Source organism: Erinaceus europaeus, chromosome 7, assembly GCF_950295315.1.
Source record: "Erinaceus europaeus chromosome 7, mEriEur2.1, whole genome shotgun sequence".
Classification (NCBI taxonomy): domain Eukaryota; kingdom Metazoa; phylum Chordata; class Mammalia; order Eulipotyphla; family Erinaceidae; genus Erinaceus; species Erinaceus europaeus.
The window spans coordinates 1197457-1215473 of NC_080168.1; the positions used below are offsets into that span (position 1 = coordinate 1197457).

The 18017-nt window shown below is 61.6% G+C and overlaps 1 protein-coding gene across 1 annotated transcript in view; it reads right to left on the reverse strand.

The window, feature by feature from the left end:
* Nucleotides 1-204: 204 nt before the first annotated feature.
* ANKMY1 (ankyrin repeat and MYND domain containing 1) overlaps nt 205-18017 on the reverse strand; it is a 30494-nt gene continuing 12681 nt past the window's right edge. Inside the window, exons 9-21 of the mRNA XM_060193386.1 lie at nt 16827-17043; nt 16507-16671; nt 14474-14946; nt 13838-14009; nt 11833-11973; nt 11495-11635; nt 11222-11329; nt 10600-10731; nt 10190-10303; nt 9591-9756; nt 7459-7537; nt 6450-6616; nt 205-1332 (exon numbers count right to left, since the gene is read on the reverse strand). Of these exons, the coding sequence (XP_060049369.1) occupies nt 1196-1332; nt 6450-6616; nt 7459-7537; nt 9591-9756; nt 10190-10303; nt 10600-10731; nt 11222-11329; nt 11495-11635; nt 11833-11973; nt 13838-14009; nt 14474-14946; nt 16507-16671; nt 16827-17043 (2212 nt within the window). The 3' untranslated portion in view covers nt 205-1195. The remainder of the gene's footprint in view (nt 1333-6449; nt 6617-7458; nt 7538-9590; nt 9757-10189; nt 10304-10599; nt 10732-11221; nt 11330-11494; nt 11636-11832; nt 11974-13837; nt 14010-14473; nt 14947-16506; nt 16672-16826; nt 17044-18017) is intronic.

Consider the following 18017-nt stretch of genomic DNA (forward strand, 5'->3'; position numbering starts at 1 on the left):
CCCCAGCCTCACTGGAATGTCACCAGCTGGGCCCCACATGGTGCCTGCCACACTGCTGTGCGGAGTCCTTGGGGGTGTGGTCGCCAGGCCCTCTCCTCTCCACTCCTCTCCACTCTGGCCCTGAGGTCCCTGAGGGCAGGCAGGCAGGCATCACATGGTGTGGTCATGAGAGCGGGGCTCAGGGAGACACTCCTGGCGGGGCTGTCCTTAGGGCCACTTTATTTCAGCTCTGTGTGAGTGGCTGAGCCCCCACAAAGCAGGCCCTCCCTGTGGCACCCCAGAACCCTGGTGACAAGGTGGGGTCCTCAGGGTTGAGATGCAGGATCCCTGGGGGTTAGCATTCCTGGAGAGAGGACAGATGGGGTTCTTGCGGTTCAGGGCCCTTGGGTTCAGCATGGTGTGGAGAAGCACTTAGGACTCTTGGGGCTCATGTGTCCCTGTAGGGGGACCTTGGAGTCCTCACACCCCTGAGGTGCCCTTGGGGTTCACATATTCCTGTTGGTAGGCCTCAGGATTGGGCATCTCTGTGGGGGACAGGCGGGGCCCTTGGGGTTCACATATCCTGAGGGGGAGTGGGGCCCTTGGGGGTTTACGCATCCCTGTTGTGGGCTAAGCAGGACCCTTGAAGTCCGCACATCCTTCTTGGGAGTCAGGCAAGTCCCTCAGAGTTCATATATCCCTGCAAGGGGGACAGGTGAGGCCCTGAGGGGTCCACATTTCTGCGGTGGGAGTGGGGGTTCCTGGGGGTTCACACATCTCTGTAAAGGGCAGAGGCCTGCCTCAAAGTTCAGCAGTGGAGCTGGGCAGGGTCCTTGGGGTCAACATCCCAGGGACTCAGGGCTCACAGGGGTCAGCATACCAGGGGGGCAGAGACCTTGGGGGGTCAGCATCCTCAGAGGGGCAGAGCCCTTGGGGGGTCAGCATCCCAGGGGGACAGGTCCCTTGGGGTCAGCATCCTCAGAGGGGCAGAGCCCTTGCGGTCAGCATCCCAGGGGGACAGGGCCCTTTGGGGGTCAGCATCCTCAGAGGGCCAGGGCCCCGGGGGTAAGCATTCCAGGGGGACAGGGCCCTTGGAGTCAGTATCCTAGGGGGGGGCAGAGACCTTGGGGGTCAGCATCCCAGGGGGACAGGGCCCTTTGGGGGTCAGCACCCAGGGAGACAGGGCCCTTTGGGGGTCAGCATTCCAGGGCCTTACTCACAGGTGCTGGAAGTCCTGAACCAGCATCCTCTGACACATATACTTCAGCACTTCTGACTTCCGTGCGGCCTCCCGGACCCGGACCCGAGCCTGGCCCTGCAGCTTCTTCTGACAGGCATCCATGAAGCTTTTCGCTGGGGGTGGGAAGAGACACTGTCAGCAGCTTCGGAGTCTCCATGGGGGAAGGTGAGGAGGCAGGCACCCGTCATGGGCTGAGGGGCAGGACCCCGTGCACAGACATGCACTGCCCCCATCCAGAGGACACTGCCCCCACACCCCCAGTCAGGGTCACAGCCGATGGGAGCCAAGGTACAGGCAGGGACCCTCTCCCACCCCCTGACAGAGACCCCCTATCACCCAGGCCCCTGGCTCCAGCAGGGAGAGGACATAAGAGCAGTTCTGGGGACACAGGGACCAGAGGGTGGCACCAAATGGCATGAAACAGAGTCACACCCCTCAGAGTCACATGTCCAGACTGCCCGGTCCAGGAAGGTCTACCTCCCCACCCCCAACAAAATACAAACATCCTCACTGATGAGAAAACACACGCACTGAATGGCTCATTTACGACAAAATGTACCAACTAGACACCCCCAGTGAGGACGAATTAAGCACCCCACTGACAAAACACCCAAAACTGAACGTTCCAGGTTCCTCCTCAAAGCTGGGGGCAGTGCTCATAAAAAAAGAAAGAAATCCCAGCAACAGATGAGTGGCTGAGAAAGTTGTGGTCTCATATACACAAAGGAATACTACTAGGCTGTGAAGAATGATGGAGTGAGAATGAGGAGGATGAAGATGGGATGACCTCACTCAGGGACAGAAGTGGAGAAATCAGAACAGAAGGGGAAACAGCAAGCAGAACGTGGACTGGGTCTGGTGTCTGGCCTCAAAGGAAAGGACTGGGGTGAGGCGGGGGGACTTTCAGGTCCTGGTGCTGATGGTGGAGGAGGCCCTGGGCTGGGAGGGAGGCATTTTGTAGGAAACAGAAATTGTACACGTGACAACAACTGCATTTACTGTAAATCATTCATCCCCTCCAATAAAAAAAAAAAAAGGACCCAGACTCCAGGAAGCAGAGCCAACTCCCTCTCACCCCCCAGCACACCCCCCCACCAGCCCTGCACCCATCCCCCACCCCACCCCTGCCTGTCTGCAGAACTCCAGAGCCCGAGAGTTCCAGCCCTTTCTGTTGGTCACTAAGGCTGTGGGTAAGTGGGTCAGCACTCTGCCCTCCCCGGCATGGCCGCACAACTGTCCTGGGCACCCCCCCCCAAGACTCCATTTCACCCTGCGCCCCTGGGTGGCTGCCTGTTCTCATGGATCAGGTGAAAGGGGGGGCAGGAAAGGCGATGGTGGGTGACCCCAGGTGATCCTCCCCGTCCTTGGTCCCCTCTCCTTCTGCCCTGAGGACTGGACCCTCCCCCCCTTTCCTGCCCTGCCCCTCCCTTGCCCCACCTCCTGGCCTGGCCCCCAGAACTCAGCGCCTAGGGCCCCCCGTCTCTGACCCCAGCCAGCTCTTCAGACTAGCCATGACTGCTGTGGTCCAGTCCCTTGTTCGTGTGGGCAGACCGGCCCTGCACCTCTAACCCTTTGGCCCCACCCACCCACTCTCAAAGACTAGCCCTGTCTGGTGATGGAGAGGGGCTACGGGGGGCCTGAGGGGGCAGTGGGGCTGGGCAGGAACTTCTCATGGGTGTGGGAGTCCCCTCCTGGGGAAGGCAGCTCAGTGATGCCACAGACAGCACAAAGGGCCATGCCCGAGGGCCAGCCTCCCCACATGAGGGCAGGGGGCTCGGGGCCCTAGGGTGTCGGTGGGGGGAGTCCTCTGTCCCATGGACACAGGTCTGGGGGGAGGCTGTGAGGACAGGGGCCTGGGCCAGAGCTCTGCTTGGCAGGATAGGCCGCGTGATGGCCGGCCCCTCGGAGCAGGCAGGTTGGGGGTAGGGCACCAGGTGTCCACACAGGTGAGTGACTGACCGGATACCTAGCATCCTGAGACCACCGCCCACAACTCCCTGGAGGCTGCAGGCTGGCCCCAATGCCAGCATCTAATGGCAACAGCACCAGGGTGCCGGGTCAGTGACATGTCGGAGCCAGTGGGTGGACAGTGAGGGGACAGTAGGACAGTGTGGAGACTGAGGAGACAGTAGGACAATGTGGGGACAGTGAGGGGACAGTGTGGAACAGTGAGGGGACAGTGGGACAGTGAGGGGACAATGTGGGACAGTGAGGGGACAGTGTGGGACAGTGAGGGGACAATGTGGGGACAGTGGGGGGACAGTGAGGGGACTGTGGACCAGAGGGGACAGTGTGGGACAGTGAGGGGACTATAGGACAGTGTGGGGACTGTGGACCAGTGGGGACAGTGAGGGGACAGTGGGACTATGGACCAGTGGGGACAGTGAGGGGACTGTGGGGGACAGTGAGGGGACAGTGAGGGGGCAGTGGGGGACAGTGAGGGGACTGTGGACCAGTGGGGGACAGTGAGGGGACTGTAGGACTGTGGGGAATAGAACAGTGGGGACAATGTAGGGACAGTGTGGGGACAGCAGGGATGGTGTGGAGACAATGTGGGGCAGCAGGGACGGTGTGGGGACAGCAGGGACAGTGTGGGACAGCAGGGACGGTGTGGGGACAGTGGGGACAATGAGGGACAGCAGGGACGGTGTGGGGCAGTGTGGGGACAGCAGGGACAGTGTGGGGGCAGTAGGGACAGTGTGGGGACAGCAGGGACAGTGTGGGGACAGCAGGGACAGTGTGGGGACAGCAGGGACGGTGTGGGGGCAGCAGGGACAGTGTGGGGCAGTGTGGGTGCTATGCATCTGTTCGGGGACCAGATGCAGCTACAGAAGCAGGCCAGCACAGGGACAGGTGGGCACAGCATGGAGACAGCAGTACAGGGCCGTCTGCAGAGCCCAGAGGACGGACATGGCAGTGGCCGTGATACTCTGGCTCAGGGAGTGGGAGGTGGTGCAGGGCCCACCGGACGTGTCCCTGTGGACAGGAGTGAGAACCCTCTGCCCCAGGTCCCCTGTTGGAGCCTGTGGGTGATGGGGGCCTGCTGCTTCTCCCAACCCAAAAAGCTCAGGGGTGGACGCTAAATGGTTCCTACTGGCCCAGTGCCCTGTCCCCACAGCTGCCCCACCCCCACAGCCCAGTCCAGAGCTCGGTCAGAAGCCGGGTGTGGGTGCCGCCCCAGAGAGGGGAGGAGGGGTGGCTCTGGCACTTGGCTAGAGCGTTGGGGGACAGACGGCCAGTTCAGCAAGTGGACAGAGCCTCACAGTGGCTTCTGGCTGTGGAGTCGGGTGACCCAGGGGGGTGAAGGGGTGGTGATGGGAGGAGGGCCGGGTGGGTGGGTGTCAGGTATGCTGGAGGGCACTTTTAGGGGGACCTCAGCTCCAGATCCCCGAGGCCCAGGTCCGCTCCTAGCCCTGGAACTGCCTTGTGCCCCACACGACTGACAACCATCTTTGGAAAGCTGCAGCAGGTTTCAGGCCTGGAGACAGAGGGGACAGCCGGGAGACAGAGGGGCGAGCTTGCGAGATGAGGGGACAGCCGGGAGACAGAGGGGCGAGCTTGCGGGATGAGGGGACAGCCGGGAGACAGAGGGGCGAGCTTGCGGGATGAGGGGACAGCCGGGAGACAGAGGGGCGAGCTTGCGGGATGAGGGGACAGCCGGGAGACAGAGGGGCGAGCTTGCGGGATGAGGGGACAGCCGGGGATGGGGATGGGGTGGGGCAGTGACAGCCGTCAGCCAGGCGGGTGGCTGGAGCCCAGGGTCACCGTGACAGTCCCCAGCATGGGACACCTGGATTGTAAGCAAAGGTTTGGAGGTTTGTAACCTCGGCCAGAAGCCAGTGACTGGGCCTGGTGTGGACCCTTCTGGGGACCACACGGGTTGTGTGTCAGGCTGGGGAGAGGGGAAGTCCCCTATCTGTGAGATAGCTCAGAGTAGAGACATGGAAGGAAGCCTGGAGGCGAGAGACAGGAGACAGACAAGGCAGGACCACAAGGCGGGGCCTGGGACAGGCCGCCCTGCTCTCCCCTTTCTAGCCCAGGACAGCCCAGCCAGGAATCCCACCCACACACCTGTCACCTGTCCCACACACTTCTGACCATGCCCCACACACTCCACTCCTGTCCCCACACTCCCCTGTCCCCACACACCCCATCACCTATTCCACACACTCCTGACCCCTGTCCCCACACACCTCTACCCTCTGTCCCCATCGCCCCGTCCTCCATTCCCTGTCCCCACACACCCCTGTCCCTGTCCCCACATGCCCCTGTCCCCACATGTCCCTGCCCCCTAGTCCCCACATGCCTCTGTCCCATCCCCTATCCCCACACATCCCTGTCCCCTGTCCCCACACGCCCGTCCCCTGTCCCATCCCCACATACGCTTGTTTCCACATGCCCCTGCCCCCTATCTCCTCATGCCTCTGTCCCATCCCCTGTCCCCATACACCCCTGTCCTCTGTCCCCAGCCCAGCCAGCACCACCAGCACCCTATACTGCATGCAGGTCACCAGCAGGACCACCATTGGGACCCCGAGAAGTCCTGGACAGGGGCCCCCCTCTGACAAGAAGCCCTGAGGTTGGGCTACCCTGCAGGTTTGGGGTCCCAGCAAGGCCCGTCACCCCCTTTCCCAGCCCCCACAGACCTGGTTGCCCCCACGTGCCCACTCTGCCCGCCCCCTCCCGAGGGTGGGCTCCTTGTGACGGCGGGTCCCTGTGTCCCCTCAGTCACCCCCCCTTGTCCACCTCCTCTGGAAAGAGTCCCCTGGCACATGCTCTGGACCCTGGCCGGGCCCTGGGGGAGGGATGTGAGGCCCCACCCCAGCCTCTGGGGGCATCTGTCACCATGTCACACCCGTGGGGGGCGCAGGAGAGAGGACACAGGAGGGTCAGAAGCCTGAGGCCGTGTGGCAGGGAGGCCAGCAGTGCCCCCCCACAGCCATTTTATTACAAGGGGGTGTACGAGCCCCCAGAGGGACCCTACAGGTCCCAGTGCTGGGTGAGGGGCGGGGGGACCCCAGCGAGCGCCAAGTAAGCTGCTCTACTCTGAGGTCTCCAGCTTATAGGCGCCCTCCTCCTCCTCCTCCTCCTCGTCCTCCTCCTCCTCCTCCTCCTCCTCTCGATGGTGCTGCTGCTGGTGGTGCCCTGGACCAGAAGCCGGAAGTAGGAACGGGGGACGGGGGACCCCGCTCAGCCCCCACAGCCCGGCTCCAGACACAGCGCAGCTCACCAATGACCATGAGCTCCCCGCAGTCCCTCTTGTGGAAGTCGGCCCAGGCCTTGGACTTGCAGTACTTGCCACACGTCAGGATGCCATAGCAGCGCGGGCAGGGCACCAGGCGCACCCCGACGGAGCGGCCGCACTGAGAGCAGAACTTGAAGAAGGGGATCCGGCCTCTGCGGGGCCGAGGGAGGCTTGGCCTGACCACTGGCCACCCTGCCTGCCATCCCTGTCCACTGCCGGCCCTGCCCACCGTGCCTGCTGCCTGCCCTGCCCACTGCCCACTGCCCACACTGCCTGCTGCCTGCCCTGCCCACTGCCCACACTGCCCGCTGCCCACACTGCCCGCTGCCTGCCCTGCCCACACTGCCCACTGCCCACACTGCCCGCTGCCTATACTGCCCGCTGCCCACACTGCCTGCTGCCCACACTGCCCGCTGCCTATACTGCCCGCTGCCCACACTGCCCGCTGCCCACACTGCCCGCTGCCTATACTGCCCGCTGCCCACACTGCCCGCTGCCCACACTGCCCGCTGCCCACACTGCCTGCTGCCCACACTGCCTGCTGCCCACACTGCCTGCTGCATGTCCTGCCCACCCCGCCCACTGACACTAGCGCACCACTGACCACACACTCTTCCCACACCCCAAACTGATGCTGGTTCCCACACCCCAGTACTGAATGGCCCCCACTCCCCCACTCTCTCCACACCCCGACACTGATGCTGGTTCCCACACCCCAGTACTGAATGGACCTCCACTCCCCCCATTCCCTCCCTCCACACCCCAAACTGATGCTGGTTCCCACATCCCAGTACTGAATGGCCCCCACTCCCCCCACTCCCTCCACACCCCAGTACTGAATGGCCCCCACTCCCTCCACACCCCACCCAAACTGATGCTGGTTCCCACACCCCAGTACTGAATGGCCCCCACTCCCCCCACTCCCTCCACACCCTGACACTGATGCTGGTACCCGCTGCCCCCACAACCCAGCAGGCCCCCACCCTGCACTCACTGCTTCTGGTCCTCAGAGCCCTGGATGCGGGCCTGCCCAATGCTCTTCCTCTTCAGCCGGTGACATCGCAGCAGCTCCGCTGTGTCCAGAGACACTGGGTGAGTGATGGGGAGGGGGAGGGATGCCAGGACCCCCACACCCTCCCCACAGTGCCCCCAGCACAGCAGGGGAGGCAGGGCGCTGCAGCTTTTGACAGCACCCCCCACTTTGGCCCACGGGAGCTGAGCCTGGAGGTGTGTTCGTCCCCCTCTGAGACCTGCCTGAGGGGCAGCTCCCCACCCTACCCCTCAGCTGAGGCCTCTAACCTGGCCCAGCCCCTCTGGGCAGAGGACAGGACCCATCCCGCTGTCCTTAACATTGGGCCCGAGGTCCTGCTTCCAGTCCCAGAGGCGCCTTGAGCCTGAGCTGAGTGGGGCTCCGGCCTCTAATTCAAGAAAGTAAATAAATGAAAAACAAAAACAAAAAAACACAAGCTTGGTTAATTCCAGTAAAAACAGAGCAGCCGGGGGTCAGCAGGTTAAGCACACGTGGTGCAAAACTCGAGGACCGGCGTAAGGATCCTGGTTCGAGCCCCCGGCTCCCCACCTGCAGGGGTCGATTCACAGGCGGTGAAGCAGGTCTGCAGGTGTCTGTCTTTCTCTCCCCCTCTCTGTCTTCCCCTCCTCTCTCCATTTCTCTCTGTCCTACCCAACAACGGCATCAATAACAACAATAATAATAACAATGATAAAAATAACAACAATGATAAAAACAAGGGCAACAAAAAAGGAAAATAAATAAAATATTTTTAAAAAACCCCAGAGCAGCCAGGGAGACGCTCAGTGGGTGACGCAAAGGGCTTGCAGGCCACTCCTGGGCCCGGCCCTCAGCGGCCCCACGTCCACTCCCTTCCTGAGCCTGGTCCCGTGTTCACTCTCTGCCCTGAGCGACCCCTGCCCACCTAAGCTGCAGGACTTACTGGTTCTGGGTTTGCCCAAGGTCAGCTGGGAGCTGGGACTGGAGAGGTGCCTTCCCACCAACTGACACCACCCCCACCCGCTCGGCCTCCTCTCCTGTGGATCTCCATGGGCCGGGCAGGTGTGAGTGTCCCCCAGTAGCTGCAGAGCCCCCTGGGCTGTCAGCAGTCGTGGGGGAGGTTTCCCCCTGCAGGCAGGCAGACTCCTGGGTCCTGACTGTTTCACGGCCACTGGGAAAGGCCACGCGGGAGGCTGGGGACTAGTCGCAGGCACTTCTGCATCCAGCTTCCACCCGCCCCTCACTGGCCTCTCCGACACGGGCTGGCTGTGCTTCCAGGGACTCAGGGACAGGTGGATGGGGGCACAGATCCCAACCCAATGTGGCTCCACCTGCTCTGGGGGGCACCTGGGCCCCTCACCACTGAGCCTGCCCAGGTATGCAGAGTCCCCAACCCTCTGTACCTCTCCTGCTCAGGCACAGAGCACTGAGGGCCCCACGCACCTCTCTTACTAAGCACAGCACCCTGGGGTCCCCACGCACCTCTCTTACTCAGCACAGCACCCTGGGGTCCCCACACACCTCTCTTACTCAGCACAGCACCCTGGGGTCCCCACGCACCTCTCTTGCTCAGCACAGCACCCACCTCTCTTATTCAGCACTGCACCCTGGGGTCCCCACGCACCTCTCTTACTCAGCACAGCACCCTGGGGTCCCCACACACCTCTCTTACTCAGCACAGCACCCTGGGGTCCCCACGCACCTCTCTTGCTCAGCACAGCACCCACCTCTCTTATTCAGCACTGCACCCTGGGGTCCCCACGCACCTCTCTTACTCAGCACAGCACCCTGGGGTCCCCACACACCTCTCTTACTCAGCACAGAACCCTGGGGTCCCCACACACCTCTCTTACTCAGCACAGCACCCTGGGGTCCCCACGCACCTCTCTTGCTCAGCACAGCACCCTGGGGTCCCCACGCACCTCTCTTGCTCAGCACAGCACCCTGGGGTCCCCATGCACCTCTCTTGCTCAGCACAGCACCCTGGGGTCCCCACACACCTCTCTTACTCAGCACAGCACCCTGGGGTCCCCACGCACCTCTCTTACTCAGCACAGCACCCTGGGGTCCCCACACACCTCTCCTATTCAGCACAGCACCCTGGGGTCCCCACGCACCTCTCTTACTCAGGTACAGCACCCTGGGGTCCCACTGGCTCTCGCGGGCCTGCACTGCCTGGCGCAGCAGCAGCCCCATGTATTCCAGCAGCTGCTTCCGGGCCAGGAAGATCTCGCGCTCTGCAGGCATGAGCGCGTGGAAGGCGCAGTGGGCAATCTTCCGGTCCTGCGGGGGTGGAGGGCCCCAGATGGCCAGGCCTCTGCCAGGGTCAGGCATCCAGAGACCCAGTGTCCAGGGGCCCAGGTATTCAACAGCCCAGATCTCTCTCCAGGGGCTCAGGTAGCAGTGCCCAGGTGTCCATGAGCGCAGTGTCCTGCAGCTGCCTAGGGCCTGAGCACCTCTCTCCAGGGCCCAGCATCTGGGTGCTCAGGCTTCTCCCTTGGAGACCTGGGATCCTGGGGCCCAGGTGTCTAGATGCCCACACGTCCAGGGGCTCAGACGTCTCCCCTGCGAGCTGAATGTCCAGGGGCCCACTGTCCAGGGACCCAGTGTCCCAGGGCCCAGGCTTCTAGGCTTCCAGGGACCCAGGTGTCCAGGGGCCCAGGACCAGATGTGGCCTCAGCTTTGGGATCTCTGACCAGCTGGCGTAGAGCCGTACCTGGAAGAAGCGGAAGTAGCCGTAGTCCACAGCGGTGCCCACAGCCTCCTTGTCTCCTTGCCTGAGTGTCACGGGGTTCAGGATGTCAGCCCCATGGTTGATGAGCCGGTCAATCTGGCTGGACAGAGCCAAGGGTCAGCCCCGCAAGGACCTCGGGGCCCTGAGCCCAACAGCCAGACTGACCTGCAACCCCAGAGGCCAAGACCCTAGGCTGAGATCCCAGGCTGGACCGTGAGGCCCTGGACACCCTGGCCACACTGGCTGACCAGGCAGGAGGAATGGGCCCAGGAGGGGGCTGCTGTGGCCACATGCCCAGGAGCTGCCATCCCCCCTCCCCGGAGCACAGGGCTGGTGGGTGAGGGGATGGCCCTTGAGCTGTGCCAGGGCCAGGGAGGCGCAGGGTCTGTCACCAGGGCCAGCTTGCTGTCTGTGCTCCTCTGGGACTCGTAGTTGATGTCACAGGCTACACACAGGGCGCTGCCCAGACCCTTGGTCAGGAAGAGGTTGGGGTCGGCTCCGTGCGCCAGCAGCTCCCTCACGATCTGCACAGGACAGACCGGCGGCACCGTGTCCTCCCAGGCCCAGCACTCGGCAGCCGCAGGGTCTCTCGGGACACTCCTGCAGCCCTCCCACAGGCCACCCTGCCCCTCGGGGGACACACACAGCCTCATCGGGGAGGCTGGAAGCTGCCTGGCCTCTTCCGGTGCTTTATCTGTTCACTGCCCAGCGGCCACTGTGCAGAGGTGGCTCTGCTCTTGCTGGCCCACTGGGCTGAGCAGCCTGGCCCCTGGCCCCACAGCCCCTCACCCCACAGCCAGACCCCTCGCAGGGGTCACAGCAATGCCCTGACCACACTGGACATCTGATCCCCACAGCCCACCTTTCACCTGTGCCCTGCCACCACGCCATCTTTAAAGAGCCCCACGGGTGGGATCTGCATGGGCAAGATATCCCTCCCCCTGCAGATCGGGGGGTGCCACACGCGGGACCGAAGCCCCCTCCGCAGGACTCAGTGTCGGGGGGTTTGCTCACCATGTCATTTCCACTGGCGATGGCCAGGGAGAGCGGGGAGTGGCCGCTCCACAGTGTGTTGGGGTTTGCCTTGTGAGAGAGCAGGAGGCGCACCACATCCCGGGAGTGCTGGGGCGAGGGGCGGTCAGTCACCCTGGGGGCTGGTCAGGAGGAGGCCCCCCATGTTCCCCCAGGCCCCAGCTCCTCCAGTGCCCCTCACGCCCCCCCCCCCGGTCCCCAGCTTCCTGGCCCACCAGGCCCCAGGCCCCTCAGTCCCCAGCCCTCCCTCCCCACCTTGTAGTTGTCCTCCCGCTCACAGGCCACATGCAGGGCCGTGCGGCCCGCCTCAGCCGGCTGTTCCTCAGGGACACTGTAGTAGTTGCTGGGAGGGCCTGTCTCGCCGTTGAGCTTCAGACTGGAGGGCAGCAGGTCCAGCTGTGGACAGGAGGCAGGCGGCCCACGGCCACAGGTCTGAGCCGCCCACACCCACAGGAGACACCTCATGCGCATCAGGGCCCCGGCAGCAACCTGAGGGCCCCTGGCCTGCCTGGCCTGCTGGCGCTGTCCACCCTGTCCAGCCCTGCCCGCCCCAGCACCTTGCTCTCCCTGGCCAGCCGTGGCCAGCCCAGCACCTTGCCCGGCTTGTAGCTGTCATCCTGGTCAGCCGCGCGGGCGTCCACGTCAGGGGCGGCTTGTAGCAGCAGCTCCGTGATCTGGACACCCTCCTCCCCAGGCAGGGCAGCCGCGATGTGGAGGGGCGTCAGAGACCTGAGCTGTGGGAGGCGAGGGAGGCCGCAGGCGTGAACACACAGCTCCCCTGCCCATCTGGACACTGGGGGCCGCTCCATTCCCTGGGCAGCCTGTGACCGTGCCCCACTCCCTGATCCTGCAGGATGCCAGCATGCCAGAGGCAGCCACCCCGGCCTTCCACTCCACCCCGGCCTCAGGGCAGGGCCGGTCAGCGCAGGCCGAGGCCCCAGACACCCAGCAGGGCAAGGCCAGCCTAGCCCGTCATCTCTAGCTTACAAAGAAACTCTTTTCATTTGTTTATTTATTGTCTTCCCTCTACCCCTCTGTTTATCTTGGGCTCAGGGCCTGCAGGATTCAATGCTTCCAGTGGCCACATTTTTCCTTCTCCTAGATGGAGGGTGAGAGAGAGAGACAGATAAAGGAGAGGAGAGACAGAGACGAGGAGAGGCACAGTTTGTGAAGCCGGGTGCTCCCGTGATGGATCAAGGCTTGAACCTGGGTCCTTACACACGGTTATGCCGCATGCTCACTTTGCTGGTGAGCCCTGGCCAGCCCCCATGACCCTTTCTTTCTTCTCTCTCTCGCCCTTCCTTCCTTCCCTTCTCTCTTTCTTTCCCTGTCTCTCTCTCTCTCTTTTCTTTCTCTCTCCTCTCTATTATTATTCCTTGTCGGGCTAGCTTCGTGGACGGGAGAGAGAGACGAGCAGGGACTCGTGGCTGAGTGGTGCGCAGTTCGGTCTTTATTCATGTGGAACGCAGCACAGTCTAAGCTCTCTCTAATCACAGTCCTGTCCTTATATGTCCTGGGGCGGAAGAGTCAGGTCTGAAGAGGATGCACGTAGGATAGGGGGTGGGGAGAAGAAAAAAGCGTGCAAAACAGTGAGGATTAAACCAGTGCCCTGGAGGCAGGGCGGTGCTTAGTTAACAGTGGTTCTGTGAATAGATACAGTGTTAAGCAGGGGGGATTAAACCAGTGCCCTGGAGGCAGGGCGGTGCTTAGTTAACAGTGGTTCTGTAAATAGATACAGTGTTAAGCAGGGGGGATTAAACCAATGCCCTGGAGGCAGGGCAGTGCTTAGTTAACAGTGGTTCTGTAAATAGACACAGTGTTAAGCAGGGGGGATTAAACCAGTGCCCTGGAGGCAGGGCAGTGCTTAGTTAACAGTGGTTCTGTGAATAGATACAGTGTTAAGCAGGGGAATTAAACCAATGACACGGAAGGGGTCTTAGGAGCAGAATTAGAAGCAGACCAACAATTACTATTATTACTGCCTCCAGGGTTATCACTGGCACTACTAATCCACTCCTCCTGGCATTTTATTATGTTATTATTATTTTATTATCCATTTTATTAGATGGAACAGAGAGAGGTTGAGAGAGGAGGGGGAGATAGAGAGGAAGAGAGACAGAGAGACAACTGCAGCCCTGCTTCACCGCTTGTGAAGGGTTCCCCCCTGAAGATAGGAAGCAGGGGCCTGACCCACGTCCTTCTGCATAGCACTCTGTGTGTTAAACTGGGCATGCCACCATCTTTCCAAGCTGCACGGACCCCATAGTTCCCTGGCTACAGGACCCCCACTCTCTGCCATCATTACATGACACCACAGAGAACCAAGCAGACGGGTGGGTGCCTGGCAGTTCGCCAGGTGGGACGTGCCTGTGTCCACACCCACCAGAGGGGGGACCATGTCAGAGCTCAGGGGCCTCGGGCAGGCGCTGGAGGGCTGGAGAAGTGGGCTTCCAGACACAGCCCCCCTACCCCACCCTGGGGCCCCACTCCAGCCCCACCCTCACCCCCACCCTGTGACCCCAGGACCCGCCTGGGCTGAGAATTGGATGTAGGTGTGGGTCCCACCCCCAGCACCCTCACCCCCACTCTGGGGCCCACCTGGGCCGGGAACTCGATGTGGGTGTGGGCCCCCATCTCCAGCAGAAGCCGCACACCATCCACATCTCCAGCCTTGACGGCAAAGAACAACACCTCCATGGGCACACGGCACAGGTTGGGGTCTGCCCCACGGCGTAGCAGCAGCTGGATGATCTGCCAGAGGGTCCTGTGCCTGCAGGGGGGCACCACGGCCACAGTGGGGGGCCAGCCAGGGGTCCCGTGCCAGCATCATGGCTGGGGGGGTGGCTGCGGGCTGGTGTCCAGCGGGGCCTCGGCCTCCACGGTCACACAGGCCACTACAGTTGGGACAGCTGGTCTCCAGAGTGCGGCCTGCCTGGGGACTCTAGGACGGTAGGACTGGCCGCGGGCGCCGACCCCACAGCAGCACGGCACCGGGCGCGGCTACCCAGTGGCCTCCCAGCATGTACCCTGGCATCAGAGAGCACGTGGCTGGCCACACGTGTCCCCACATCCAACGGTCACCGGGATCCCATGGCCCTCTGCCCGCTGCCCACGCACCCACCGGGGACGCTGCCATTTTTTCACGGCCCTCTGTCCACTGTCCAAGAACATGCCCCCACCCTCACCCACCACGGACACCCATCTCCCCACAGCCCGTGCCCGCTGCCCACTCACTCCACTATGGACAGCGCCATCTTGCGCATGGTGCCTTCCTGGGCGTTGCAGCGGAAGGCGGGGGTCTTGAGCGTGCTGTAGGCCCGGGCACTGTGCTGCAGCAGGTCCTCGGTCAGCGTGATGGAGTAGTTGTGCAGGCACACGTTGGACTCGAACTGGCTGTCCACGCTGCATGGGATGCTTCGGTCTGGCGTTCCCAACACCTCGTCCTGACCCCGATCCAGGGCGCTCGTGCTGCTCTTCAGAGACGTGGAGCCTGACTCCTGGCAGCTGGCCTTGCTCTGGTAGGAATCCTGTGACCGCTGGACGGGCAGGGGGGTGGCCGGAGGGGCGGCCCGAGGGGTGGGCTCGGGCAATGGCCTGGACTCCTGGGCGGCCTGGCTGGGCTCCGGCTCCTCTCGGGACAGGACCTGCACCACTGCATCGAGGCCTGGGGAGGAGCGGGTGGGGAGCACCAGGCCCCTGGGGCTGTCCTTTGGCCGTGACAGAAAAACAGCGTCAGAGGGAAGCCGGTGGGGGCTCCCCAGAAACCCTCCTGTATTTATTTATTTATTTAAAAGATTTTGTTTATTATTGGATAGAGAGAGAGAAATTAAGAGGGGAGAGAGAGAGGGAGGGGGAGGGAGAGGGAGAGAGAAAGGGAGAGGGAAGGAGATGGAGAGAGAGACTGAGAGAGGGGCCAGGTGGTGGCACACCTGATTAAGCGCTCACACCACAGTGTACAAGGACCGGGGTTCGAACCCCTGGTCCCCACCAGGGGAAAAACTTCACGAGTGGTGAAGCAGGGCTGCAGGTGTCTCTCTGTCTCTCTCCCTCTCTATCTCCCCCCTCCTCTCAACTTCTGTCTCTATCCAATAAATAAATAAAAATAATCTTTAAAAAGTTTCAAGAAAGAGACAGAAACACCTGCAGCCCCGCTTTACCACTTGTGAGGCTTCCCCCCGCAGGTGGGGACCAGGGGCTTGAATCTGGGCCTTTGCACACTGTAATGTGTGTACCTAACCAGGTGTGCACCTGGCCCCCTCTTGTTTTTATTAAGACTAATTTTTACAAGGTGCTGAGGCCTTAGGCCTGCCCCCCACCCCAGGCCAATGTTTTCATTCTGTTTAGAATGAGGTGGAAAGACACACACATACACACACACACACACACACACACGAGCTTCCCCTCTTGCTGCAAGGTGCTCCCAAGTAGTGCTGGGGCTCAAGCCCAGGTCCTCCCCCAGTGAGCTGTCACCCAGCCCCTCGCCCTCCTTGCAGGTAGCGGCAGGGAGAGACACTCATTGCTAGGTGGCACAGCCTGGGAACAGGGCAGAATGAGCCAGAACGGGACGGTGTGTCCCAAGGTCTCCAGCGCTGGCCCCTTGCGTGCCAGGGGCCCAGTGGGCACCAGCAGGGTGGGCCGAGCAGGGATAAAGGAGGAGACAGGATGATGCAGGCCCTGGGCCCAGGCGGGACATGGAGGATGGGCACTTAGAAGCCCAGGCGGGACATGGTGGACGGGCACTTAGAAGCCCAGGCGGGACATGGTGGACGGGCACTTAGAAGCAGCTTCCTGGAGCTGGGCAGCAGCACACCTGCTTGAGTGCTCACATCACCATGTGCAAGGATCTGGGTTCAAGTCCCCGGTACCCCACTGCAGGGGGGAAGCTTTACAAGTGGTAAGGCAGGGCGGCTTGTGTCTCTTTGTCTATCTCCCTCTCTCCTCTCAACTTCTCTCTGCACTACGAAAATAAAATAGAAAGAAAGGGCAAAAAGGACCTCCAGGAGTGGGGGATGGATAGAGTCGGCACTGGGCCCCAGAGATAGCCTGGAGGCAGACAGACAGACAAGGGAAACAGCAGCTTCTGGAAAGAAAGGGATTCTGCAGCCAGGAGCCAGTCAGCACTTTGGGTGACCTGCAGCAGGGGCAGGGCCTGGGCAGGCTGTGGGCTGGGGGCCAGGGCTGATCAGAGGCAGGGGCAGGGTGGGGTAGGGTTAGGCCCACCTGGGCGGGGTGGGCACAGGGTGGTTGCGGGCAGGGTGTGAGCCCACCTGGGGCAGGAGCAGCGTGCGCTCGGCTACATTGGGCTTGAAGCAGCAGGCCGGGTAGTAGAGCAGGAAGCACATGCTGAGCGCCGTGAGGCCCTCGTCCGAGCACTTGTTCACATCGGCCCCGCTGTCTAGCAGGAGGCTGACCACGCTGAGGCGGGAGTGGACCTGGGGTCGGGCGGGGTTGGCGCTCTACTCAGTCGGGTGGGAGCGAAGCCTGGGGACCCACGTCACCCACGTTACGGGGGGCGGGAAGCTGGCGGAGCCCCCAGGGGTCCCGTCCCCCTGGCCCCTTGGCCTCGGGCGGGGGTGTGGGTGCTCACTGCAGCCGCATGCAGCACGCTGTAGCCCTTGGAGTCGGCCACGTCGGGGCTGGCGAGGCCGTCCCTCAGGGCCCCACAGACCCAGGCGCTGTCCCCCTCCTCAGCCTTCAGGATCATCTCCTTGGAGAAGCGCTCCTTGGGTCCCTCGCTGCCAAAGCCACTCCGGTCCCCCATCAGGATGGCGCCCATGTTCCACCTGGCATGCACCTTCTTGTTCCTGCAGCAGGGTGGTTGGGAGGGTCAGACCCCTGGGGTCTGCACCAGGAGCAGCACCCCCCTGCCCCCTCCCCCCAGCCCACAGGTGAGGAAAGAATCTGGACACACAGGTTCAGTCCTCAGCCATCCTGTCACCCCTTTGTTGGTCTGCTTCTAAATTCTGCTTATAAAACCTTCTGTTCTGATCATCACATTAGGTTCCCTTGTATTGCTTAATGCTGTGGTCTATTTACATAATCACTGTTTTCATTCATTGGTTTAATCCCCACTGGTTTGTGCACTTTTTCCTTCTCCCCACCCCCTATCCTACGTACTTCCTACTTCCTGACACTTCCGCCTCAGGAGATATAAAGGACAGGAATTTCTAATGAAGAGAGATTAGATTGTTGAACTGCATCCCCGCTCCTCAATAAAGATTGAACTGCGTTCCCAGCTCAGCCATGAGTCCCTGGTCGTCTCTCTCACCCGCGAAGCTAGCCCGGCATCTGGTGCCCCTTCTCAATTCTCCCACTACCATATGCCAGAGCTGAGCAGGACTCTGGCTAAAAAAAGAAGAAGCCTCAGGATACAATCCAGGTGCTCTGACCACTCAGCTGTTTCTGCAGCTACTGAATATTTAAATCACTTGAAAATGTTTGTATTTATTTGATATATATATATATATGTATATATACATATATATATATATATATATAGAGAGAGAGAGAGAGAGAGAGAGAGAGACCCTCCAGAGCCCTGTTCAGCTCTGGATGATGGTGGTGGTGCTGGGGCCTTAGAGCCTCAGGCAAGAGAAACTTTCTGTAGAATCATTATGCTGTCTCCCCAGCCCTATTTATGTCTTTTTCAAAATCTTACTGTAATGAGAGAGAGAGACAGAGACACCAAAGCCCTGCTCAGCTCTGGCTGATGGTGGTTCAGGGGATTGAACATGGGACCTCAGAGCCTCAGGCAGGAGAATCTTTGGCAGAACCATTA